Consider the following 27165-nt stretch of genomic DNA (forward strand, 5'->3'; position numbering starts at 1 on the left):
TGATTGGGGATGGAACGTCAGTATAGTATTGAGGGAACTGACTGTGTGGTTGGGGATGGAACGTCATTACAGTATTGAGGGAACTGACTGTGTGACTGGGGATGGATCTTCAGTATAGTCTTGAGGGAACTGTCTGTGTGATTGGGGATGGAACGTCAGTATAGTATTGAGGGAACTGACTGTGTGTTTGGGGATGGAAAATCAGTATAGTATTGAGGGAACTGGCTGTGTGATTGGGGATGGAACGTCAGTATAGTATTGAGGGAACTGACTGTGTGATAGCGGATGGAACGTCAGTATAGTATTGAGGGAACTGTCTCTGATTGGGGATGGAACGTCAGTACAGTATTGAGCGAACTGACGGTGTGATTGGGGATGTTACGTCAGTACAGTATTGAGGGAATTGACTGTGTGATTGGGGATGGAACGTCAGTATAGTATTGAGGGAACTGACGGAGTGATTGGGGATGTTACCTCAGTACAGTATTGCGGGAACTGACTGTGTGATTGGGGATGGAACGTCAGTATAGTATTGAGGGAACTGGCTGTGTGTTTGGGGATGGAACGTCAGTGTAGTATTGAGGGAACTGACTGTGTGATTGGGGATGGAACGTCAGTATAGCATTGACGGAACTGACGGAGTGATTGGGGATGGAACGTCAGTATAGTATTGAGGGAACTGTGTGATTGGGAAAGAAACGTCAGTATAGTATTCAGGGAACTGACTGTGTGATTGGAGATGGAACGTCAGTATAGTATTGAGGGAACTGACACTGATTGGGGATGGAACGTCAGTACAGTATTGAGGGAACTGACTGTGTGATTGGGGATGGCACGTCAGTATAGTATTGTGAGAACTGACTGTGTGATTGGGGATGGAATGTCAGTATAGTATTGAGCGAACTGACTGTGTGATTGAGGATGGAACGTCAGTAGAGTATTGAGGGTACTGACTGTGTGATTGGGGAAGGAATGTCAGTATAGTATTGAGGGAACTGACTGTGTGATTGGGGATGGAACATCAGTATAGCATTGAGGGAACTGACTGTGTGACTGGGGAAGGAATGTCAGTATAGTATTTAGGGAAATGACTGTGTGATTGGGGATGGAACGTCAGTAGAGTATTGAGGGTACTGACTGTGTGATTGGGGATATTACGTCAGTATAGTATTGAGTGAACTGACGGTGTGATTGGGGATGTTACGTCAGTACAGTATTGAGGGAACTGACTGTGTGATTGGGGATGGAACGTCAGTATAGTATTGAGGAAACGGACTGTGTGATTGAGGATGGAATGTCAGTATAGTATTGACGGAACTGACAGAGTGATTGGGGATGGAAAGTCAGTATAGTATTGACGGAACTGACAGAGTGATTGGGGATGGAAAGTCAGTATAGTATTGAGGGAACTGTGTGATTGGGAAAGGAACGTCAGTATAGTATTCAGGGAACTGACTGTGTGATTGGGGATGGAACGTCAGTATAGTATTCAGGGAACTGACTCTGATTGGGGATGGAACGTCAGTACAGTATTGAGCGAACTGACGGTGTGATTGGGGATGTTACGTCAGTACAGTATTGAGGGAATTGACTGTGTGATTGGGGATGGAACGTCAGTATAGTATTGAGGGAACTGACGGAGTGATTGGGGATGTTACCTCAGTACAGTATTGCGGGAACTGACTGTGTGATTGGGGATGGAACGTCAGTATAGTATTGAGGGAACTGGCTGTGTGTTTGGGGATGGAACATCAGTATAGTATTGAGTTAACTGACGGAATGATTGGGGATGGAACGTCAGTATAGGATTGAGGGAACTGACTGTGTGATTGGGGATGGAACGTCAGTATAGTATTGAGGGAACTGGCTGTGTGATTGGGGATGGAACGTCTGTATAGTATTGAGGGAACTAAGTGTGTGATTGGGGATGGAACGTCAGTATAGTATTGAGGGAACTGTGTGATTGGGGATGGAACGTCAGTATACTATTTAGGGAAATGACTGTGTGATTGGGGATGGAACGTCAGTGTAGTATTGAGGGAACTGACTGTGTGATTGGGGATGGAACGTCAGTATAGTATTGAGGGAATTGACTGAGGAATTGGGGATGTTACGTCAGTACAGGATTGAGGGAACTGACGGAGTGATTGGGGATGGAACGTCAGTATAGTATTGAGGGAACTGTGTGATTGGGAAAGAAACGTCAGTATAGTATTCAGGGAACTGACTGTGTGATTGGGGATGGAACGTCAGTATAGTATTGAGGGAACTGACACTGATTGGGGATGGAACGTCAGTACAGTATTGAGGGAACTGACTGTGTGATTGGGGATGGCACGTCAGTATAGTATTGTGAGAACTGACTGTGTGATTGGGGATGGAATGTCAGTATAGTATTGAGCGAACTGACTGTGTGATTGAGGATGGAACGTCAGTAGAGTATTGAGGGTGCTGACTGTGTGATTGGGGAAGGAATGTCAGTATAGTATTGAGGGAACTGACTGTGTGATTGGGGATGGAACATCAGTATAGCATTGAGGGAACTGACTGTGTGACTGGGGAAGGAATGTCAGTATAGTATTTAGGGAAATGACTGTGTGATTGGGGATGGAACGTCAGTAGAGTATTGAGGGTACTGACTGTGTGATTGGGGATATTACGTCAGTATAGTATTGAGTGAACTGACGGTGTGATTGGGGATGTTACGTCAGTACAGTATTGAGGGAACTGACTGTGTGATTGGGGATGGAACGTCAGTATAGTATTGAGCGAACTGACTCTCTGATTGGGGATGGAATGTCAGTACAGTATTGAGGAAACGGACTGTGTGATTGAGGATGGAATGTCAGTATAGTATTGACGGAACTGACAGAGTGATTGGGGATGGAAAGTCAGTATAGTATTGAGGGAACTGTGTGATTGGGAAAGGAAAGTCAGTATAGTATTCAGGGAACTGACTGTGTGATTGGGGATGGAACGTCAGTATAGTATTCAGGGAACTGACTCTGATTGGGGATGGAACGTCAGTACAGTATTGAGCGAACTGACGGTGTGATTGGGGATGTTACGTCAGTACAGTATTGAGGGAATTGACTGTGTGATTGGGGATGGAACGTCAGTATAGTATTGAGGGAACTGACGGAGTGATTGGGGATGTTACCTCAGTACAGTATTGCGGGAACTGACTGTGTGATTGGGGATGGAACGTCAGTATAGTATTGAGGGAACTGGCTGTGTGTTTGGGGATGGAACATCAGTATAGTATTGAGTTAACTGACGGAATGATTGGGGATGGAACGTCAGTATAGGATTGAGGGAACTGACTGTGTGATTGGGGATGGAACGTCAGTATAGTATTGAGGGAACTGGCTGTGTGATTGGGGATGGAACGTCTGTATAGTATTGAGGGAACTAAGTGTGTGATTGGGGATGGAACGTCAGTATAGTATTGAGGGAACTGTGTGATTGGGGATGGAACGTCAGTATACTATTTAGGGAAATGACTGTGTGATTGGGGATGGAACGTCAGTGTAGTATTGAGGGAACTGACTGTGTGATTGGGGATGGAACGTCAGTATAGTATTGAGGGAATTGACTGAGGAATTGGGGATGTTACGTCAGTACAGGATTGAGGGAACTGACTGTGTGATTGGGGATGGATCGTCAGTATAGTATTGAGCGAACTGACTCTGTGATTGGGGATGGAATGTCAGTACAGTATTGAGGAATCGGACTGTGTGATTGAGGATGGAATGTCAGTATAGTATTGACGGAACTGACGGAGTGATTGGGGTTGGAAAGTCAGTATAGTATTGAGGGAACTGTGTGATTGGGAAAGGAACGTCAGTATAGTATTCAGGGAACTGACTGTGTGATTGGGGATGGAACGTCAGTATAGTATTCAGGGAACTGACTCTGATTGGGGATGGAACGTCAGTACAGTATTGAGCGAACTGACGGTGTGATTGGGGATGTTACGTCAGTACAGTATTGAGGGAATTGACTGTGTGATTGGGGATGGAACGTCAGTATAGAATTGAGGGAACTGACGGAGTGATTGGGGATGTTACCTCAGTACAGTATTGAGGGAACTGACTGTGTGATTGGGGATGGAACGTCAGTATAGTATTGAGGGAACTGGCTGTGTGTTTGGGGATGGAACATCAGTATAGTATTGAGTTAACTGACGGAATGATTGGGGATGGAACGTCAGTATAGTATTGAGGGAACTGACTGTGTGATTGGGGATGGAACGTCAGTATAGTATTGAGTGAACTGGCTGTGTGATTGGGGATGGAACGTCTGTATAGTATTGAGGGAACTAAGTGTGTGATTGGGGATGGAACGTCAGTATAGTATTGAGGGAACTGTGTGATTGGGGATGGAACGTCAGTATACTATTTAGGGAAATGACTGTGTGATTGGGGATGGAACGTCAGTGTAGTATTGAGGGAACTGACTGTGTGATTGGGGATGGAACGTCAGTATAGTATTGAGGGAACCGACTGTGTGATTGGGAATGAAACGTCACTATAGTATTGAGGGAACTGACTGTGTGATTGGGGATGGAATGTAAGTATAGTATTGAGGGAACTGACTGTGTGATTGGGGATGGAACATCAGTATAGTATTGAGGGAACTGACGGAGTGATTGGGGATGGAATGTCAGTATAGTATTGAGTTAACTGACAGAATGATTGGGGATGGAAAGTCAGTATAGTATTGAGGGAACTGGCTGTGTGTTTGGGGATGGAACGTCTGTATAGTATTGAGGGAACTAACTGTGTGATTGGGGATGGAACGTCAGTATAGTATTGAGGGAACTGTGTGATTGGGGATGGAACGTCAGTATAGTATTTAGGGAAATGACTGTGTGATTGGGGATGGAACGTCAGTATAGTATTGAGGGAACTGACTGTGTGATTGGGGATGGAATGTCAGTATAGTATTGAGGAAATTGACTGAGGAATTGGGGATGTTATGTCAGTCCAGGATTGAGGGAACTGACTGTGTGATTGGGGATGGAACGTCAGTATAGTATTGAGAGAACTGACTGTAATTGGGGATGGAACGTCAGTATAGTATTGAGGGAACTGGCTGTGTGTTTGGGGATGGAACATCAGTATAGTATTGAGGGAACTGGCAGTGTGATTGGGGATGGAACGTCAGTATAGTATTGAGGGAACTGACTGTGTGATTGCGGATGGAACGTCAGTATAGTATTGAGGGAACTGACTCTGATTGGGGATGGAACGTCAGTACAGTATTGAGCGAACTGACGGTGTGATTGGGGATGTTACGTCAGTACAGTATTGAGGGAATTGACTGTGTGATTCGGGATGGAACGTCAGTATAGTATTGAGGGAACTGACGGAGTGATTGGGGATGTTACCTCAGTACAGTATTGAGGGAACTGACTGTGTGATTCGGGATGGAACGTCAGTATAGTATTGAGGGAACTGGCTGTGTGTTTGGGGATGGAACATCAGTATAGTATTGAGGGAACTGGCTGTGTGATTGGGGATGGAACGTCAGTATAGTATTGAGGGAACTGACTGTGTGGTTGGGGATGGAACGTCATTACAGTATTGAGGGAACTGACTGTGTGACTGGGGATGGATCTTCAGTATAGTCTTGAGGGAACTGTCTGTGTGATTGGGGATGGAACGTCAGTATAGTATTGAGGGAACTGACTGTGTGATTCGGGATGGAACGTCGGTATAGTATTGAGGAAACTGGCTGTGTGTTTGGGGATGGAACGTCAGTATAGTATTGAGGGAACTGACTGTGTGATTGGGGATGGAATGTCAGTATAGTATTGAGGAAATTGACTGAGGAATTGGGGATGTTATGTCAGTCCAGGATTGAGGGAACTGACTGTGTGATTGGGGATGGAACGTCAGTATAGTATTGAGAGAACTGACTGTAATTGGGGATGGAACGTCAGTATAGTATTCAGGGAACTGACTGTGTGATTGGGGATGGAACGTCAGTATAGTATTCAGGGAACTGACTCTGATTGGGGATGGAACGTCAGTACAGTATTGAGCGTACTGACGGTGTGATTGGGGATGTTACGTCAGTACAGTATTGAGGGAATTGACTGTGTGATTGGGGATGGAACGTCAGTATAGTATTGAGGGAACTGACGGAGTGATTGGGGATGTTACCTCAGTACAGTATTGAGTGAACTGACTGTGTGATTCGGGATGGAACGTCAGTATAGTATTGAGGGAACTGGCTGTGTGTTTGGGGATGGAACATCAGTATAGTATTGAGGGAACTGGCTGTGTGATTGGGGATGGAACGTCAGTATAGTATTGAGGGAACTGACTGTGTTATTGCGGATGGAACGTCAGTATAGTATTGAGGGAACTGACTCTGATTGGGGATGGAACGTCAGTACAGTATTGAGCGAACTGACGGTGTGATTGGGGATGTTACGTCAGTACAGTATTGAGGGAATTGACTGTGTGATTGGGGATGGAACGTCAGTATAGTATTGAGGGAACTGACGGAGTGATTGGGGATGTTACCTCAGTACAGTATTGAGGGAACTGACTGTGTGATTCGGGATGGAACGTCAGTATAGTATTGAGGGAACTGGCTGTGTGTTTGGGGATGGAACATCAGTATAGTATTGAGGGAACTGGCTGTGTGATTGGGGATGGAACGTCAGTATAGTATTGAGGGAACTGACTGTGTGGTTGGGGATGGAACGTCATTACAGTATTGAGGGAACTGACTGTGTGACTGGGGATGGATCTTCAGTATAGTCTTGAGGGAACTGTCTGTGTGATTGGGGATGGAACGTCAGTATAGTTTTGAGGGAACTGACTGTGATTGCGGATGGAACGTCAGTATAGTATTGATCAAACTGAATGTGTGATTCGGGATGGAACGTCAGTATAGTATTGAGGGAATTAACTGTGTGGTTGGAGGCTTCATTTTTCTAATGATACGTTAAATTGAGACACTTTTTGTCCTGTTTAATGGACATAAAATATTCTATAGCTTTCAGCCATTGAATGGTTTGCAACTTTAACAGACTTCTATATTAGTGTGATGTATATGGCAACGGTCAAAATGGTGCCAACGAACTATGATTCCTGGCGCGATGTCTCCCAAATAACCCACTTTCGTCCATTTATTTTACCTGTTTTTATCTTAAATGTGCTTCTGGAACAGTTGGTCCTTGTGATTTACAGTTTGGAGTTTGATTGTGTGAACTTGCACTCTGCTGTCTCAAAAATTTCCAGGGGATGATCTCAGGCCTTGAGGCAGAGCTTAGAGATGAGGCGTGAGTGGATGATCCATGCCATTTCATTGTTTAAAACATCCATTAATCGCCGATTAAGGCATTGAAGAAGATGGAAGCATCAAAGCGAATGGGAAAGAAGAAGGAGTATGCAGCGCCCACTCCCTGCCTCTCACCGTGCTGTGACAAATGTATGCCAGGCAAGGTGTCTGTGGTGACTACCTATTACTCTCTGCTGCCAGATAAGATGTGTGTCTGTGATGTCCTATCTTCTTTGCTGTTCTGCCTCCGCGTTTGAGTGGTCTACCTCTCTTGAGGATGTCGGAAGATTTTGCCGCAGTCCTTCAATATATGGATTGGGCTGGATCCTTTTCAGTTTTATGTCTTTTATATAGTCTACTTTTGTTCATCTTTTCTTATTGTGATTTAATTTGACGCATTCTGTAGTTTTTCTGTGCGGGCGGGATTGGGGTTTGATGTTCTTGCAGCTTAGTCAGTTTGTTTTTCTGTGTGGTGGATTTGTTGCTGCTGCACAATGTTAAAATTTATTCTCGTGCTGGGTGAGGACGATGATCGTATTGCCATTCTTTTCTGTCATTTATTAGTTTTTTCTGTGGGGAGTAGGGGTGGAGGGGTTTTGAAAATTTTCTTTGAACAACTCCCTCCTTTTCTTTGTTTCCTGGCTATCTGGAGAAGATAAATCTCAGAGCTGCATACTGCACATATACTTTGATTATAAAATAATCCTTTGAACATTTGAACCTTTGGTATTCTGACTGCCTGCAACACAGCCTGGTATGGAAACACCTATGTCCTTGAATAGAAAATCCTACAAAAATTGAAGGATACATCCCTGTCCATCATTGGTAAAGTCCTCCCCACCGTTGATGACATCTACACGGAGTGCTGTTGATGGAAAGCAGCGTCCATCATCAGGGACCCCCACCACCCAGGACATCTTCTGTTCCCACTGCTGCCAACAGGAAGAAGGTACAGGAGCCTTAGGAGTCATACCACCAGGTTCAGGAATAATTGTTAACCCTCAACCATCAGGGTCTTGAACCAGATGGGATAATTTCACTCAACTTCACTTGCCCCATCATTGAAATGTTCCTATAATCTAAGTACTCACTTTCAAGAACTCCTCATCTCCTGTTCTCCTTATTTATCTATCTATTTATTTATTTATCTGTTTGTTTGTTTGTTTGTTTATTTATTTATAAATTTGCACAGTTTGTTGCTTTTCCTCATTGGTTGAATTTCCAAGTTGGTATGTTCTTTCATTGACTCTCTTATAGTTATTATTTAATGATGGATTTATTAAGTTTGTTCTTGAGGAAATTAATTCCAGAGTTGTAAATAGTGATATAAATGTATTTTAATCATAAATTTACTTCAAACTGTAAAAAAAGATTTGAACTGGTCATTTGTGCACAAATAGGTTGCAACATCCATGCATTATGGCCACAAATACATTTTAGAAGTAATGACTGTGCAGTGTTTTGGGTGATTTTGGGCTGTAGAAGTCTCTACATAAGTGCAACTTCTTTCATTTTCTTATTCCTTGCAAACTAAGTGAAGCCCTGCAAAATGGGCCTTCGGCCTTAGAATGGAAAAAATACCAAAAGTTATACATTAAAACTTGATTATTCCATACATATTTGCGAGTTTATCTTCAGAACTCAATTCTTAAAATACCAAAGAATACCACAATGTGAATCTAGTTCAACTCAACTTTTTCCTTTTTCTGTGGAACAAGTACTTACCGGTAATCAGTCCAAGTAAATTTTCAATAGAGTTCACTGCAATTTTGATAAAATGTTAACTGTTTCATTCTTCACTGATGCTACCTGAACCCCCATTGTAGCTCCAGCATTTTCTATTATTATTTCAGTTCTGTTTTGTTTTACAAATTGAATTAAGGATATTTGAAAAAATTGTAGAAGTAAAATGCATGTTAAGCTTAGAGTTAAGCTGAAAGCATTGCTATTTCACAACCAACTGTAAAATATTATGACAATGATGAATTTAGCAAAAATAGTGAAGCAGCACTCTGCAGTAGGCAGTCCATGTCATAATAGTTAGTTTCTGCTATCTGCCAATAGCAGTGAATTCATGACTTCCTCTTCTAGCAGAAAAGAGTTTCAACAAAAAGGGATGTGTGTTGGACTGTTGATATTGATAGCTATATTTGGAAGTCATGTTGGAAAGTTGGGTAATGCAAAATACAGTTTTCTTTCCCCTTCTCACCGCTCTATGTTAAAAAGAATTTTCAAAGAGAAGCCTGAAGCTTTCTGAGCTTTGTTGTAACATGAATAACCCACAAGTTCACCCATTCTTGGTTTTCAGATTAATCCAAGAGGATGCCAGGCTTATGTTAGCATCGAGTTTGTGTTTGTTTCGGTAAAGTTTCAAGATAGAAGGCTCCTTGTACAAGAATAACAAATGCAGAATAATGAAAAAAGCAGGCCATTTAACCAGGCTGATCTATGGTCTTACAAGCCTCCAAATGCTCCTGTTTACCTGCCTATCCTTCTTTTACTTGCTCTCTAGTGTTGAACTAACTTCCACTTAAACTTATAAGTGCTACGTGCTTAAACTTGTGGTCATATCTTTGACATTAAGTCCACATTATGGATAAAATTCATATACAATATTTTCACAGAGCTTCCACAGGACTTGCATTGTGATATATGAGTACTGGAATACAAGGCCTGAACCAAGATGCAATCAGAATTGCAGTAATGTACAGGAATGAAGGATATCTGGAAGGCTTTTAGATCTGGATATCCGATAACATTAGCAACATGTAAAAGCCATCTATATAAGGAAAGTAGGAGAACAGGTCATGGCAAAGATAATAAAGAACATAGAAGAGTACAGCACAGGAACAGGCCCTTCAGCCCAAAATGTTGTGCCAACCTAACTAAATTATTAATGTAAAGACCAATTAATCAAATCCCTTCTGCCTACACAATACCTACTTCCACGCACCTTAGAACTGTGCCCTCCTGTGCTAGCCATTTCAGCCCTAGGAAAAAGCCTGACTATCCACACGATCAATACCTCTCATTATCTTGTACACCTCTATCAGGTCACCACTCATCCTCTGTCACTCCAAGGAAAAAAGGCCAAGTTCACTCAACCTATTCTCATAAGGCATGCTCCTCAATCCAGGCAACATCCTTGTAAATCTCCTCTGCACCCTTTCTATAGTTTCCACATCCTTCCTGTAGTGAGGTGACCAGAATTGAGCACAGTACTCCAAGTGTGGTCTGACCAGGGTCCTATATAGCTGTAACATTACCTCTCGGCTCTTGAACTCAATCCCACGGTTGATGAAGGCCAATGCACTGTACACCTTCTTAACAGCAGAGTCAACCTGTGCAGCAGCTTTGAGTGTCCTGTGAATACAGACCTCAAGATCCCTCTGATCCTCCACACTGCCAAGAGTCTTACTATTAATACTATATTCTGCCATCATATTTGACCTACCAAAATGAACCTCACACTTACCTGAATTGAACTCCATCTGCCACTTCTCAGCCCAGTTTTGCATCCTATCGATGTCCCACTGTAACCTCTGACCACCCTCCATACTATCCACAACACCTCCAACCTTTACGTCATCAGCAAACTTAATAACCCATCCCTCTACTTCCTCATCTAGGTCATTTATAAAAATCACAAAGAGAAGTGGTCCCAGAACAGATCCCTGAGACACACCACTGGTGACCGACCTCCATGCAGAATATGACCTGTCTACAACCACTCTTTGCCCTCTGTGGACAAGCCAGTTCTAGATCCACAAAGCAAGGTCCCATTGGATTCCATGCCTCCTTACTTTCTCAATAAGCCTTGCATGGGGTACCTTATCAAATGCCTTGCTGAAATCCATATACACTACATCTACTGCTCTACCTTCATTAATGTGTTTAGTCACATCCTCAAAAGATTTGATTCAGCTCGTAAAGCACGACCTGCCTTTGACAAAGCCATGCTGACTATTCCTAATCATATTATGCCTCTCCAAATGTTCATAAATCCTGCCTCTCAGGATCTTACCCATCAATTTACCAACCACTGAAGTAAGACTCACTGGTCTATAATTTCCTGGGCTATCTCTACTCCCTTTCTTGAATAAGGGAACATCTGCAACACTCCAATCCTCTAGAACCTCTCCCGTCCCCACTGATGATGCAAAGATCATTGCCAGACCCTCAGCAATCTCCACCCTCCTCTCCTACAGTAGCCGGGGGTATATTGCATCCAGTCACAGTGACTTATCCAACTTGATGCTTTCCAAAAGTTCCAGCACATCCTCTTTCTTAATGTCTATATGCTCAAGCTTTTCAGTCCACTACAAGTCATCCCTAAAATCGCCAAGGTCCTTTTCCATAGTGAATACTGAAGCAAAATACTCATTAAGTAACTCCACTATCTCCTCCAGTCCTAGACACACTTTTCCACTGTCACACTTGATTGGTCTTATTCTCTCATGTCTTATCCTCTTGCTCTTTACATACTTGTAGAATGTCTTGGGGTTTTCCTTAATCCTGCTTGCCAAGACCTTCTCATGGCCCCTTCTGGCTCTCCTAATTTCATTCTTAAACTCCTCCCTGCTAACCTTATAATTTTCTAGATCTCAATCATTACCAAGTTTTTTGAACTTTTTGTACGCCTTTCTTTTCTTCTTGACTAGACTTTCAACAGCCTTTGTACACCATGGTTCCTGTACCCTGCCATCCTTTCCCTGTCTCATTGGAACGTACCTATGCAGAACACCACACAAATATCCCCTGAACATTTGCCACATTTCTGCCGTACATTTCCTTGAAAACATCTGTTCCCAATTTATGCTTACAAGTTCCTGCTTGATAACTTCATATTTCCTCTTATTCCAATTAAACACCTTCCTAACGTCTGCCCTATCCCTCTCCAATGCTATGGTAAAGGAGATAGAATTGTGATCATTATCTTCAAAATATTCTCCCACTGAGAGACCCGACAACTGACCAGGTTCATTTCCCAATACCAGATCAAGTACAGCCTCTCCTCTTGTAGGTTTATCAACATATTGTGCCAGGAAACCTTCCTGAAAACACCTAACAAACTCCACCCCATCTAAACTCCTTGCTCTAGGGAGATCCTGTTATTATTGCATTTTTCCAGAATCTGTCTCCCTATCTGCTCCTCCATGTCTCTGTTACTATTGGGTGGTCTATAAAAAACACCCAGAAGAGATATTGACCTCTTGTTGCTCCTAACTTCCATCCACAGTGACTCAGTAGACAATCCCTCCATGACTTCCTCCTTTTCTGCAGCCGTGACACTATCTCTGATCAGCAATGACATGCCCCACCTCTTTTGCCTCCTTCCCTGTCCTTTCTGAAACATCTAAAACCTGGCACTCTAAGTAGCCATTCCTGACCCTGAACCATCCAAGTCTCTGTAATGGCCACAACATCATAGCTCCAAGTACTGATCCACACTCTAAGTTCATTCGCTTTGTTCATGATACTCCTTGCATTAAAATAGACACATCTCAAACCATCAGTCTGAGCACATCCCTTCTCTATCACTTGCCTATTCTCCCTCTCACATTGTCTACAAGCTTTCTCGATTTGTGAGCCAACCACCCCTTCCTCCGTCTCTTCAGTTCGGTTCCCACCTTCCAGCAATTCTAGTTTAAACTCACCCCAGTAGCCTTAGCAAACCTCCCTGCTTGGATATTGGTCCCCCTCGGATTCAAGTGCAACCTGAACTTTTTGTACAGGTCATACCTGTCCCAAAAGAGTTCCAATAATCCAGAAATCTGAACCCCTGCCCCCTGCTCCAATTCCTCAGCCACACATTTATCCTCCACCTCACTCTAGTCCTATACTTACTGTCATGTGGCACAGGCAATAATCCCGAGATTGCTACCTTTGAGGTCCTGCTTCTCAACTTCGTTCCTCACTCCCTGTAGTCTGTTTTCAGGACCTCCTCCCTTTTCCTACCTATGTCGTTGGTAGCAATACATACCACAACCTCTGGCTGTTCACCTTCCCACTTCAGGATGTCGTGGATGCGATCAGAAACATCTCACCTTGTCTCAACTTGAAACTTACCCCCTCATCTTAAATACATGTCCTTTGTTATTAGACATTTCAACTCTGGGAAAAAGATACTGGCTGTCTACTATGTTTTACAAACATCAATCAGATAGCCCCTCAGTCTCTGCCACACGTGAAAACAACCCAAGATTCTCCAAACTCTCGTTATAGCACATAGCCTCGAATCCAGGCAGCATCCTTGTAAGCCTCTTCTGCGGTCTCTCCAAAGTTTGACATCCTGCTTATAATGGGGTGACCAGAACTCTGTGCAATACTCCTGATGTAGCCTAGCTAGAGTCAATGTATCATCTAATAAGGGCAATCATGCCATATGCCTTTTTTTACCATTCTATCTACCTGTGCAGCCACTTTCAAGGAGCTATGACATGGACATATTATCCCTCTGTACATCAATATTGCTAAGGTCCTGCCGTTAACACATTAAGTCCCTTTACATTTGACCTTCCAAAGTTCAATACTTCACATTTGGCCAGAGTGAACTCCATCTGCCATTTCACCCATTTCAGCAGTTGGTCTATATCTCACTATATCTTTTGGCAGGTATTCTACATTATCCACAACACCACCAGTCTTCCAAAAACTAACTAACTCACTGATCTAAGTTTACATCCAAGTCAATTATGTATCTCACGAACAGCAGAGGTCCCTGCAAGGATCCTTGTGGACCACTATTCGTCACAGTCCTGAAACCAAAATGAATCTCATTTACCACTACCCTCTGGTTTCTATGGACAATTACAAATTAAAATGGCCAATTCACTGTGGATCAGATGGATCTTGACTTTTTGAATAGTCTCCCATGAGATAGCTTGTCAAACGCCTTACTAAAATCCATGTAGATAACATCAATGTCTTAACCACCTTTGTTAATCACCTCTCCAAAAAGCTCAATCGAGTTAGCAAGCCACAACTTGCCCCACACAAAGCCATGCTAACTGTCCCTATCTAGGCCATGATTTTCCAGAAGTTCATAACTTCTATTCCCAGCAATTTCCCTGTCGCTGATGTGAGACTCACTGGTCTATAGTTTCCAGGATTATCCTTATTTCCCTCCTTGAATAATGGAATAATATTAGCTTCTCACCAGTCCACTGGCACCTCACCTGTGGCTGGAGAGGACACAAAAATATTGGTTCAGATCCCAGCATTCTTTTTCTTCCCTTAATAACCTGGAATATAACCCATCAGGCTTTGGGAAATTATCCACCCTAATGTTCTTTACAAGACTCAACACTACTTCCTTCTTTATCTTAAAAGTGTTCTAGCATATTAGCATACTCCACACTGATCTCCCTATCCTCAAAGTCCTACTCCTTGGTAAATACTGATACAAAGTATTTATTTAGGACCTCACCCACAACCTCCACCTCCAAGCTCCTTTACCTTTGAGTGGCTCTATCATCCCCAGTTATCCTCTTCATCTTTATGTTTGAATAAAATGCCTTGGGATTCTCTTTAATCCAACTTGCCAATGACTTTCCAGGGGCCTAATGGCTTTCTTAACTCTCTTCTTGAGTTCTTTACTTCAAGGACATCATTCGATTTTTGTTTCCAAAGTCTTACTTCATTTCATCTAATGCTAGTAGCAAAGGCAAGTGTGAAATATGCAGTGACTGGAAAAGATTCAAAAGGGATCAGGTCAAGCAGCATCTGTGGAATGGTTGGCATTTCTGGATGAGGCCTTGCATCAAGGACTGAGAGTGTAGAGGGAAGATAACCACTATAAAGAGGTGAGAGGGAGGCATGAGACGGGGGCTGGTATGTGATGGGTGGAATTATATGATGAGGGAAATGATAAGCAGATGGAGGAGTCAGGTGGGGTGTGGGAGGGAAGAAGTAGTTTTGAGACAAATTTGTAATGTTTCCACTCCATATTGTCTCATATCAAGTGCTACTCACTCTAGTCTTTGTTCACTTTTCAACATATTTCCCAATCTTAAAATGTCTCTTAAAATGCCTCTGTAACTTCAAGACTCACAACCTTCCAGGGTTTAGATGTTCCTCCATTCTTTAGATTCTTGTGCATCTTTAACTCCATGCCCCATAACATTGGTCTCTGCTCTCTCAGGCCTTTGTGGGCCAAGACTAAGGAATTCCCTACTGAATTTTTTCTGTCTTCCCCTCTGATCTTCTTTAAAATCAACTCCTTTGACTAAGGAGTGAAAAACAAACTGCTTGAGAAACTCAGCAAGTCAGGCAGCATCAACGGAGAGAAATGGACAGTCAATGTTTTTCGTTAAGACCCTTCAAAGCATTGGCTGACCATTCTCTTCCACAGATGCTGACTGACCAGCTGGATTTCTCCAGCATTTTCAGCCTCTTGTATCTTCTTTTTTTATCAAGCTTTTAGTCATTCTTCCTAATATTTTTTAATTCATCTCAACTTCAGTCATTACCTAAGTGAGCTTCTGTGGAACACAGAGCACCTTCAAAATAGAGAAAAAACATTAGGTATATAAATGCAAGTTGTGCTTTGTTGTAGGTGTGCCGATCATTAATAACTGTTCGTGCTGAAAAGTGTCAGCTATGTGCAAGGTAATTTGAACTTCGTAAAGGAGGTCAAATAGACTACAGTAATACATTCACTATTCAAAATTTGAGGAGATGTTAATTATGTTTGAAGAGGCAAAGTGAATAACAAGGATTTAATTTCATATAATGAAGGTGTACAATAGGGCGCAACAGTAGCCCAGCAGTTAGTGTGATACTATCCCAGCTCAGAGTGTCGGAGTTCCAAGTTCAACTCTGATGTCATCTATGAGGAGCTTGTACGTTCTCCCCGTGGAACACGTGTATTTTCTCCAGGTAGTCTGGTTTCCTCCTACAGTCCAAAGACGTACCAGTTAGTAGGTTAATGGGTGATTGGAAATTATCCGTGATTAGGCTAGGGTTAAATCGAGAGCTGTTGGGCTACACAGCTCGAAGTGGCAGAAGTGCCTATCTGTGCTGTATCTCAATAAATAAAGAAAGTAGATCAACATGGTATTGATAGAAATTTTACTACAGAACATTGAGAAGCACCAAACTTGACAAACATGCCAACTTTAATGAGAACAACCAAAATCAAATTATTTTGACTTTCATTTTAAAATCAGTATACAAAGCACAATGAGATACTTATCTAAATCACAGAATAAAATGATCATCTTTTCATACAAAAAAATCACATTAAGGAAACCTGCAGGGTAATTGTTACCAAGTATTAATGTAAGAAAATAACAGAAGTAATTAAACAAATCTTGGAAAATACATAATAAAACAGAATGTACTGGCATAGCCTGCAGGTCAAAGAGGATCCACAGAGACAAAGTCAACGACCTTTAGTCTAGCAACATCTATAGCTTACGTAGTTAAGTAAGGAAATTAATTAGCATTCTGGCACCTAGATTCTGGTTTGCAAATTTAATAGTCTATCAAATACTTAGAGTCAAAGAGTCATAGAAAAGTACAGCACAAAAACAGGCACTTTGATTCATCTAGTCCATGCCAAACCACTTAAACTGCCTAGTCACTTTGACCCACACCCAGACCATAGCCACCCATACCCCTACTGTCCACATACCTATCCAAACTTCCCCTAAACATTGAAATCGAGTTGACATGCACTACTTGCTCTGGCAGCTCATTCCACACTTTCATGACCCTCTGAGTGAAGAGGTTTCCCCTCATGCTCCCCTTAAACCTTGATCTCTACTTGTAGTCCCACCCAACTTCAGTGGAAAAAGCATGCTTGCCTTCACCCTATCTACACCCTTCATAACTGTGTATGCCTCTATAAAATCTCTCCTGAATCTTCTATGTTTCAAGGAATAAAGTTCTAACCTATTCAATCTTTCCTCATAACTTGGGTCCTCCAGTCCCAGAAACATACTTCTAAATTTTCTCTGTACCCCTTCAATCTTAGTTATATCTTTCCTGTACATAAGTGACCAAAGCTGCACACAATACTCCAAATCAGGCCTCACCAGTATCTTATGCAATTTCAGCATAGTATCCCATCTCCTGTACTCAGTTTTTTGATTTATGAAGGCCAATGTGCCAAAGTTTTTTTAATGACGCTTTCTATCTGTACCGCCACTTTCAATGAATTAGTTCAGTTCTAATTGCTCAGTTCTGCATCAGTCTGAGTCATAAATGTAAAATAACTATGAAAGCTTGCATGTTATGAACACAATTTAACTATTTGAGTGTGCATATGAATTAAATCAGGGTTGACACAACTGTACAAAATGAAAAAATGGTGGACTTTGAAAATCTGCAATAAAAGCTGAAGATGTTGGAAATACTCAGTGAATCGAGCAGCATTTGTAGACAGAGGAATCAAGTTCATACTTCAGGTCAATGACCTTTCATAGGAATCTTGCCAGAGTCAAAAGACTCTCCAAAGGGGAGTAGATAACTTGGACACCATAGGGTTTTCTCAGAGTAATATTTTTGAAATTGTGTTGAGTAGCAGAAACTGCTAATATCTGGGCCTGTTTATCTGAGAACTTCAAAACAGAACAATTGTTTTTTTTATTTTGTACAGTTGATTGCCAAAATACAATTTGCAAATAGACTTGTTTTCGACCATAGCTGCAGAGCTCCACGTATTATGCTTCACATTAAGGCATCGAGCTATCCAGAAGCGCACGCAGATCCCATGTGAATGCTTGAATACTCATTTTGTTTTACTTCTTTCATTGTTTCATACTCATTATTTTCACCTGAAACCAGGTTAACAGGTTGCACGCAATGAGCATTTCTATACCTAAAGTTAGAAGTAAAATAAGCACAACATTAACCATCAAGAGAAAGTCTGCAGATGCTGGAAATCCAAGCAACACACACAAAATGCTGGAGAAACTCAGCAGGCCAGGTAGCATCTTTGGAAAAGAGTACAGTCGACATTCTGGGCCAAGACCTTTAATCAGAACTGGAGAAAAAAGATGAAAAGGCAGAGTAAGAAGGTGAGGGGAGGGGAGGAAGAAGTACAAGGTAGCAGGTGATAGTGAAACCAGGAGGGGGGAGGGGTGAAGTTAAAGAGCTGAGAAGATGATTGGTGAAAGAGATAAAGGGCTGGAAAGGGAGGGCCAGAAGGCCATGGAAGAAAGAGAAAGGCAGGAGCACCAGAGGGAGGTGATGGGAAGGTGAGAGAGGGGAATGGGAAATGGTGAAGGGAGGGCAAGGGGAGAAATCGATGTTCATGACATCAGGTTGGAGGCTACCCAGATGGAATATAAGGCGTTGCTCCTCCAGCCTGAGTGTGGCCTCATCACAGCAGCAGAGTAAGTGATGGGGTGACATGTCAGAATGGAAATCAGAAGTAGAATTAAAATGGGTGGCCACTGGGAGATCCCGATGTTTCTGGTGGACAGAATGTTTTGGTAAAGCCCAGGAAAAACTGCCCTCTCTTTCTCACAAATTATCAAACAAGTTATACAATTTTCCCTTGGTTTTTATAATGCCAGCCAACTGATAATTTAGCCTCAGGCTGAAAATGTCAGGGTGGAATGGGAGCAGATCAGCTCTAGGTAACATAGAACCGACGACTGTCAAGCAATGCTGCAGCAGCCTGGATGGAAGAGGTGGTTCAGATTTAGGAAGCACATTCCCATGGGGAGAAACACATCCTGACCTCCATGGGTGACAAGAGACATACAGAAGAACATAAAGCAAAAAAAAATCCACAAAGAACAAACTCAGCAGGTTGAGCAACATCTGTGGCAGGAAACAAACATTTTGCTGCATCTGGACTGGGTGTAGACAGGAAAGGCAGCCAGTATAAAGAGAAGAGGGCCAGAAGTATGTCAGAAACAGTTAGTGAAAGATAGACCAAGGAGGAATGAAAGTAGATGGGCTGAAGACTCAAAACTCTAACTGTGCCCCCTTAATTTCTTAATTAAGAGGGCCAAGTATGTTTAACATTTCTTAATCATGCAGGAGAGTATGACTAAAATACCCACTGATATTACAATGAAATGGGAACCCGTGCTGTTGAATTTGTCATCTACCCAAAAACCACCAGAGAGCTTTTCTCTAAGAGCTGCACATTTGGTGACTAACCATGCAAGTTCCACTTCCCAATTCAGCCTTTAATGACAGCTGTCTTTAAAACTGAAATCGGCTGTTGGTAACTTACCAGGATGAAGAATTCACTTGTGTACAAACTTGCGTACGTATAAAAAAGGGTTGAATTTTTGGAAGGATAATTGGACGGGCATTGTTAGCTCTGGCTCCCTCTTGTGAAGTCTATTTGAATCCATACTTTGCCATGATAGTGAAGTTCTCCCCAAATCTTCCTGCCCCCCTCATAAGGTCGTAACAATTACAGATGATGAAGCCCATTAATTACATTGAGAATCTAAACTCATTGTATAGTAGCATCCAATGATTCTTAAATAATTCCAGGGGTTTTCCTTCACTAATCTATTCTACTTATTCAAAGCACTTTGGGAAAGGAAGGATTCTCTGATGAGTCCTATAATTAATCAGCTGGATTAAATCCAAGCATTAAACTTCATCTTCCATTATTCTACAGATTTAACACATTCACCAAGGTTTGAACTGCCTAGTCAGTACCTCCTAGTTAGATGTCACTGGTGTTGCATTCTGAAACCGAGACACTTATTCAAATATTTATTTAAACCTTACTCTCATTTTGATAGAAGTCTGAAATACAGTGTATATTTGTTCTTTCCTGCTCTTCATCTATTTATCATTTATGTAGTCAGAAGCCATTGCAGTTTTCAGGCTAGGAACAATTAGGTACCTTCTCCTACCTGCGTCTCAATATCACCAAGACCAAGGAGATGGTGGTGGACTTTAGGAGATCTAGGCCTCATATGGAGCCAGTGATCATTAATGGAGAATGTGTGGAGCAGGTTAAGACTTACAAGTATCTGGGAGTACAGTTAGACGAGAAGCTAGACTGGACTGCCAACACAGATGCCTTGTGCAGGAAGGCACAGAGTCGACTGTACTTCCTTAGAAGGTTGGCGTCATTCAATGTCTGTAGTGAGATGCTGAAGATGTTCTATAGGTCAGTTGTGGAGAGCGCCCTCTTCTTTGTGGTGGCGTGTTGGGGAGGAAGCATTAAGAAGAGGGACGCCTCACGTCTTAATAAGCTGGTAAGGAAGGCGGGCTCTGTCGTGGGCAAAGTACTGGAGAGTTTAACATCGGTAGCTGAGCGAAGGACGCTGAGTAGGCTACGGTCAATTATGGATAACTCTGAACATCCTCTACATAGCACCATCCAGAGACAGAGAAGCAGTTTCAGCGACAGGTTACTATCGATGCAATGCTCCTCAGACAGGATGAAGAGGTCAATACTCCCCAATGCCATTAGGCTTTACAATTCTACCGCCAGGACTTAAGAACTTTTTAAAAGCTATTATTAATGCTTTTTGAGATAGTGATTTAGATGCATATCATATTTTTTTACTGAGTTAAGTATTGTATGTAATTAGTTTTGCTACAACAAGTGTATGGGACATTGGAAAAAAAGTTGAATTTCCCCATGGGGATGAATAAAGTATCTATCTATCTATCTATCTATCTACTTCTCCCAGAGAACTGGACGCGTGAGGAAAGAGAAAAGGGAAAACTGCCTTGAAATATCTCAGGGGAAGCAAACTCCTATGAGGATTTAGTTACCTTGAGGGAAAAATACCAGAACCTCTGTTGAAATGTTGGGGCAAGATTATAGCAGAAATTGAGGCATCGGGTCAAACACCATATGTAATTGAAGTGTTTTCAGATATCTTAGTTACTTAATTAACTTGGAGTACAGTCATAGATCAGACAACACAGAAATGGGCCACTCAATGCATCTTGTCCATAATGACCTTGTCTTGCCCACCTATACTAATCTCATTTGCCAGCATTAAGTGCATAGCTTGCAACTGCCACACAAATACTCAAGAGTACAGCTCATGGCTATACATTAATAGTTAACGTAGACTCTTATCAAGATCACATTTTTACTGCAGCTCTTATGCAAGACAGAGGACAAAGCATGAAAGGAGTGCTGTGTTAATCTCGGGATATTCTTGTAGGACACAACAGCCCAGTCTGTCTCTCGGGATACGTACAAGCCTGTCACGTCACATAGCAGCAGGGAATGAAAAATAATATACAGTAGGTGTATAATAAAAGCAATCCAACAATGTATTGTAATTATCTAAAGCCTTTAACATAATAAAGGCTGTACTTCCAGAAAGGCACGAAGAAATACACAGTACAAAAATTAGAAGAGATAGCTAAAAGTTTCAGTTAGTAGGGGAAACTTAATGTGGAAATACCCTGATGGCTCTTTTTATACTATTGGATTTAAATGCTGAAAGAAATCAATAAAGGTGAACATGGACTGAAATTCCCAGAACTCTCACAAAATCCCCAACCTGACTTAGTAAGCTGATGCTGCTTTACCAATGAAGTGGAAGTACACCTACCTTGTAAATTCGTATGAGAGGTCTAGAAGAAAAAAGAAGTTTAGTTAGACTCCTAAAGCAATCATCTCCTTTAATTATGTTCTTTATAACAACACAATAATCACCGAACATGAGCAACCAGAAGGAATTCTATCAACAGAGGGAAAGGGACAATATTTGAGAGACAGGAAATTTATTAGCTTAAGTACTCAGAAAATACAGCAGATAATAGAAAGCTCTGTATTTGGCAGCACAGAGCTTTTCACTATCCTGGTTACACCACATGAAAGGCAGTTAATATAACGGCCGCTGATTGCGACCTTGGAAGTTGCTCATGGAATTCCTAAGCTTGAGCCCAGGTCAATCAGTATCGTGCAAGGGAAATTGAAGCTTAGCTTACACACACTGTATGTGCCAGTGCCATTAGATAGACAAGTCCCTTGCAAGTAAAATGCCTGCCCATAATATGGCAGGAGCTCACATTCAGAACTACAGCCACCAAATTGAAAGCCTTTCTGAAATCGCAAGTATTCAGCATTATCACCTTCTTACAGCCCATCAGCACTGTGAACTTGACCCCTGTGCTCTCTCAGTCTCTGTGTTCCCTCACTCAGTCCCAGTGGACTCCTACAGTATCCTCGGGGATAAGAAGGCGCATGTTTTTTTTGCAGAGTCAATGGTACTGGGACCGAAACATCCTATCAGACTCACTGGGCTCATTTTGTTTCACCATGACATGCAAAGATCAGACTGAAAGCAGTGACATTATGGTGTCCTTCAGGCGATAATGCGAGGAAAGTTCTCCTGGAGTCGTAGGAAGACAGGTGGTATAGGAAATCTCCCAAGCTCACATTATCAGCTGGGAACATTGCCCAGTGCCAGCACAGATCGGAAGATTGCAGGTGTGCTGACTGTCAATTTTATTGGAATAAAGGCCATTAGCCCTACACAGTTCAGATCAACTGCTCCCATGGCACTTCGAGAAAATAATCATTTTGTCCTCTACGCCTGCCTCTCTAATGTTCTCACTGTTCCACTTTCCCAGGTGGCTAATTGTTCATAAGAGTAGACATTGATATCAGAAGGACAATGTTGCTGGGGTAGACCTTTTCCATATCCCATATCCATACACATGCTCTTTCCGTCCAACACTGGTGCACAGTGAGCGGAACAGAACTCTAGATAACCTCATCTTCCTGGCTTAGAGATGCTAAAGCTGCATTTCCAGCGATACTTCCACCTTCCTAAGAATTAACTTAGCACTGAAACACTTGAGCTATCGTTATCAGTAATTTGCTATTACCTTCATTTTTACCTGTTTTATTTCTCATCCGGTACAAAATTAAGATAATGATAGCGGAAAAGAAGAGTACGATGAGAACAATTGTCAAAACAAAGACCCAAGCTGGAATTTCCGTAGTGTTGTATCCTAGAAAAGAGTCACAGTAATCAGTTCTATACCTTAACATGCAGACATGTAGGATTTATTTTTTCATTTCCATGGAAATAATTTTATATAAAAGTGACACACTGTAATTTCTTACGGACCCTTATGGATTTGTTTGAAGAGAAGTGCCATCCAATGGCTTCTGCTGAAAAATCAGTTCAGTTTATGTTGCCATGCCCGAATCTCATGGGGACATTGTTAAAATTTTACCCACCAACAAAAGTAATATCAAGGGAAAATAAGGACTAGGTGCTTATCATGTACCTCCTGTAACCAATCAAAGTTACATTAATTCAGGATATCTTCATCAACATTTTGGAACAGTTGTTTTTTTGGACTTAGCAAATTGGATTTTAGACAGGCATTTCTAATACTGAAATTATTTACATTCATTAATAAGCTGCATTGGCCAAAGAACATCACCTGTAAGTGCACATAACTCCAAGTCTGCATATAAATGGCAAATATTAGGGTAATCTGTCATCACTTGAAAAGAGTGCTAAAATACACCTCTCAAACAAACTCAAGCTATGGATTTCATTGATTAACTTTCTCAGGAACTTCCTTCACACTGCTCTGGCTGATTGTAATAGCTGGCTATTATTTTTTTCCTATTGTTGAACTTATTAATAGACAATAACAGGGAGTCATGTTGGCGCCGCTAAGTGATGACTCTTTGCATGCACTTCTGATGGGATTCATCAAATATTCCCGTTTAGGACTACTAAGGCTGAAGTCCATGGTCACAGCCCTGGGTACTTCAGTAAGCAACGTTATTTTAAGACATTTAAAAAATCTATCAGTACTCCAAATTGGCTGATCCAGTCTCAGGTTGCAAGTCCAGTTTCCCTTTAAGCAAAAGGAAGCATTGAAAACAAACAATTGAAACACAGAAGCCTTCGATCCGCACTTCCTGCTATCCTGCTGGTGAATGTACAGTCTTTGGAAAATAAAACTGAATACCTCAGAGTAGGATTGCTGTATCAGAGAGACATCAAGGACTGCTGTGTACTTTGCTTCATGGAAACATGGCTCACCCTTCGCCAATTCAGATACAACACTGTAGCCTGATGGTTTCACCATTGACCACAAAGACAGAACAACTGAGTCTTTTAAGGACAGAGGAGGTGGAGTATGCTCTATGAATAACTCACCATGGTGCAGAGATGTGGCAGTTCTGTCTCAGTCCCACTCAGCCAACCTGGAACATCTAGTGGTCACCTGTGCAAATCTCTGTGGCACCTGGTGACCCTGTGAACTTTGTCTCAGAGGCAGAGGTCAGAACACCTTTCAAGAGGGTGAACCTTTGCAAGGCATCAGGTAGGGAGCTGGAAAACTGTGCCATCTGGTGGGTGTATTCAAGGAGATCTTCAATATCATACTGCTGCAATGGGAGGTTATCATTTGCTTCAAAAGGGTAACAATCATACTAGTGTCCAAGAAGAGCAGAGTGAGCTGCCTGGATGACTATCACCCAGCTGCACTCACACCTACTGTGATGAGGTGCACTGAGAGGTTGGTCATGGCCAGAATCAACTCCTGCAAGGATCTGGACCCACAGCAATTTTCCTATCACCACAATAGGTCTACAGCAGATGCAATCTCACTGGCTCTTCAGTTGGCCTTGGATCACCTGAACAGTAGCAATATCCATGTTTGACTGCTGTTTATTCATTACAGCTCAGCAATCAATACAATTCTGCCCTCTGTTCTAATCAACAAACTCCAAATCCCAGGCCTCTGTACCTCCCTCTGCAGCTGGATCCTTGACACCGAGAGATCATAGTCTGTATGGACTGGAAATAACATCTCCTCTTCACTGTCAATGAGTAGTTGCATACTTCAAGGATGTGTGCTTAGCCCACTGCTTTACTCTCTTCACCCACGACTTTATAACTTGGCACAGCTCAAGCGCCATCTATAAATTTGCCAATAATGCACTTTTGTTGTCAGAATTTGAGACAGCAACAAGGAAGCATAGAGGAGTGTGACAGATCAGCTGGTTAAGTGGTGTCACAACAACTTTGTACTCAACATCAGTAAGACCAAGGAACAGATCCTGGACTTCTTAAAGGGGAAGTTGAGGGAAGACACACTTCATTGAGGGATCACCAGTGAAAATGGTGAGCAGTTTCAAGTTCCTGGGTGTCAACATCTCTGAAGATCTATCCTGGGCCCAACATATTGATGCAATTACAAAGAAGGCACAACGGTGGCTCCATTTCATTAGGAGTTTGAGGAGAATTGTTACGTCACCAAAGCCTCTTGTAAATTTTTATATTTGTGCCGTGGAGAACATTCTAACTGGTTGCATTGCCATCTGGTACAGAGAGTCCACGGCACAGGATCTGAAAAATCTGCACAAGGTTGTGAGCTCAGCCAGCTCCATCATGGGCACAATCCTCCCCAGCACTCAGGGACCTTCGAAAGGTGATGCCATCACAAGGGACATGCCCTCTTCTCATTGCTACCATCAAGGAGGAGGTACAGGGGCCTGAAGCCACACACTCAACGTTTCAGGAACAGCTTCTCCCCCTCCGCCATCAGATTTCTAAATGGACAGTGAACCCATGTACACTACCTCACCATTTTTGAGGTTATCTTTTGCTCTCTTTTTGCACTACTTAATTAATTTGACGTTTTATATACTGTACATTTCTTACCGTAATTTATTTTTATTTTCTGTTGCATTGTACTGCTGCCACAAAACAACGAATGTCACGACATGCGCCAGTGATATTAAAGCTGATTCTAACTCTTTCAGTGTTACTGGCAATGGCAGACACCAGTAGACCATTGCTAAATCTTGATAAGGAACGGTGAGCACTTCTTCACCAGCTACAATCTGGCTAAATAAGGAATTCGAGTAACTCCTTGGACGTTTCTTGGGAACTTTTATAGAATTATATACATGGATGCATAGATAAGAATAGCCCATCTCTTTTAAAATCACTACATCAATCTATTATCCTCTTCTTCCACTTTCAGGTAATCATGAACAAAAGGGTGCCGTATCTAGATTTTTTTACCAGAGCAATGGAGAATCTTGATACTGAAAATCTGAGACAAATAAAGCATCAGAAAATAAACAGCAAAAAAAAATACCTGCACCTATAGGCCAATATTAAACCCCATACTTATATACATAATTTCCAAAGAATTATGTTCCCATTTAAATACTGACTTCCCGTCATCACAGAATGTCTTCAAACCCAATTTACTGTTTAATGGAGGCAAACTAAGTATTCATTCAGAGTTTAAATCAGGAATTGCATCAGTGCTGATCTTAATTATCAGTTGCTGTAAATTGAATCTATTGCACATTTTATTGTAAGGGTTTTTTTGGTTCATTTTAAATAAATTACAGTAACCCTGCCGAAGGATACTGTCAAAGATCTGTCAGATAGTCGCAAAATTGATGCTCCCTTACTTCTCTCAATATTTGCAAAGAGTCCCATAGAGTCATACAGTTAAACAGCACAGAAACAGGCCCATCACCTCGTTCACAAACAAGAGAAAAGCTGCAGATGCTGCCCCCCCCCCCACCTTCATCATTCCCCACACCCATTTCCCTCTCACCATATCTCCTTACCTGCCCATCACCTCCCTCTGCTGCTCTTCCCCCTTCCCTTTCTTCCATGGTCTCTGTCCTCTCCTGTCAAATTCCCCCTCCTCCAGCTCTTCATCTCTTTCACCAATCGACTTCCCAGCTCTTTACTTCACTCGGCCCCCTCTCCCAGTTTCACCTATCACCTGCTACCTTGTACTTCTTCCTCCTCTCCCCTCATCTTCTTTCTCTGACTTCTCACCTTTTTCCTTCGGTCCTGACGAAGGGTCTCGGCCCAAAATGTCGACTGTTTACTCTTTTCCATAGATGCTACCTGGCCTGCTGAGTTCCTCCAGCATTTTGCGTGTGCGGCCCTTTGGCTCAAA

The 27165-nt window shown here is 42.1% G+C and overlaps 1 protein-coding gene across 7 annotated transcripts in view; it reads right to left on the reverse strand.

The window, feature by feature from the left end:
- Nucleotides 1–16350: 16350 nt before the first annotated feature.
- LOC140734298 (V-set and immunoglobulin domain-containing protein 4-like) overlaps nucleotides 16351–27165 on the reverse strand; it is a 44358-nt gene continuing 33543 nt past the window's right edge. For 4 of the 7 annotated variants that reach the window (XM_073058069.1, XM_073058067.1, XM_073058066.1 and 1 more), the window contains 3 exons: nucleotides 23089–23214; nucleotides 21807–21828; nucleotides 16351–18124 (listed from right to left, as the gene is read on the reverse strand). In XM_073058069.1, coding sequence (XP_072914170.1) covers nucleotides 17992–18124; nucleotides 21807–21828; nucleotides 23089–23214 — 281 coding nt within the window. In that variant the 3' untranslated portion in view covers nucleotides 16351–17991. The remainder of the gene's footprint in view (nucleotides 18125–21806; nucleotides 21829–23088; nucleotides 23215–27165) is intronic. The other 3 variants (XM_073058071.1, XM_073058070.1, XM_073058064.1) reach the window with 2 other exon arrangements.

This window comes from Hemitrygon akajei, chromosome 10 (genome assembly GCF_048418815.1).
Source record: "Hemitrygon akajei chromosome 10, sHemAka1.3, whole genome shotgun sequence".
NCBI lineage: Eukaryota > Metazoa > Chordata > Chondrichthyes > Myliobatiformes > Dasyatidae > Hemitrygon > Hemitrygon akajei.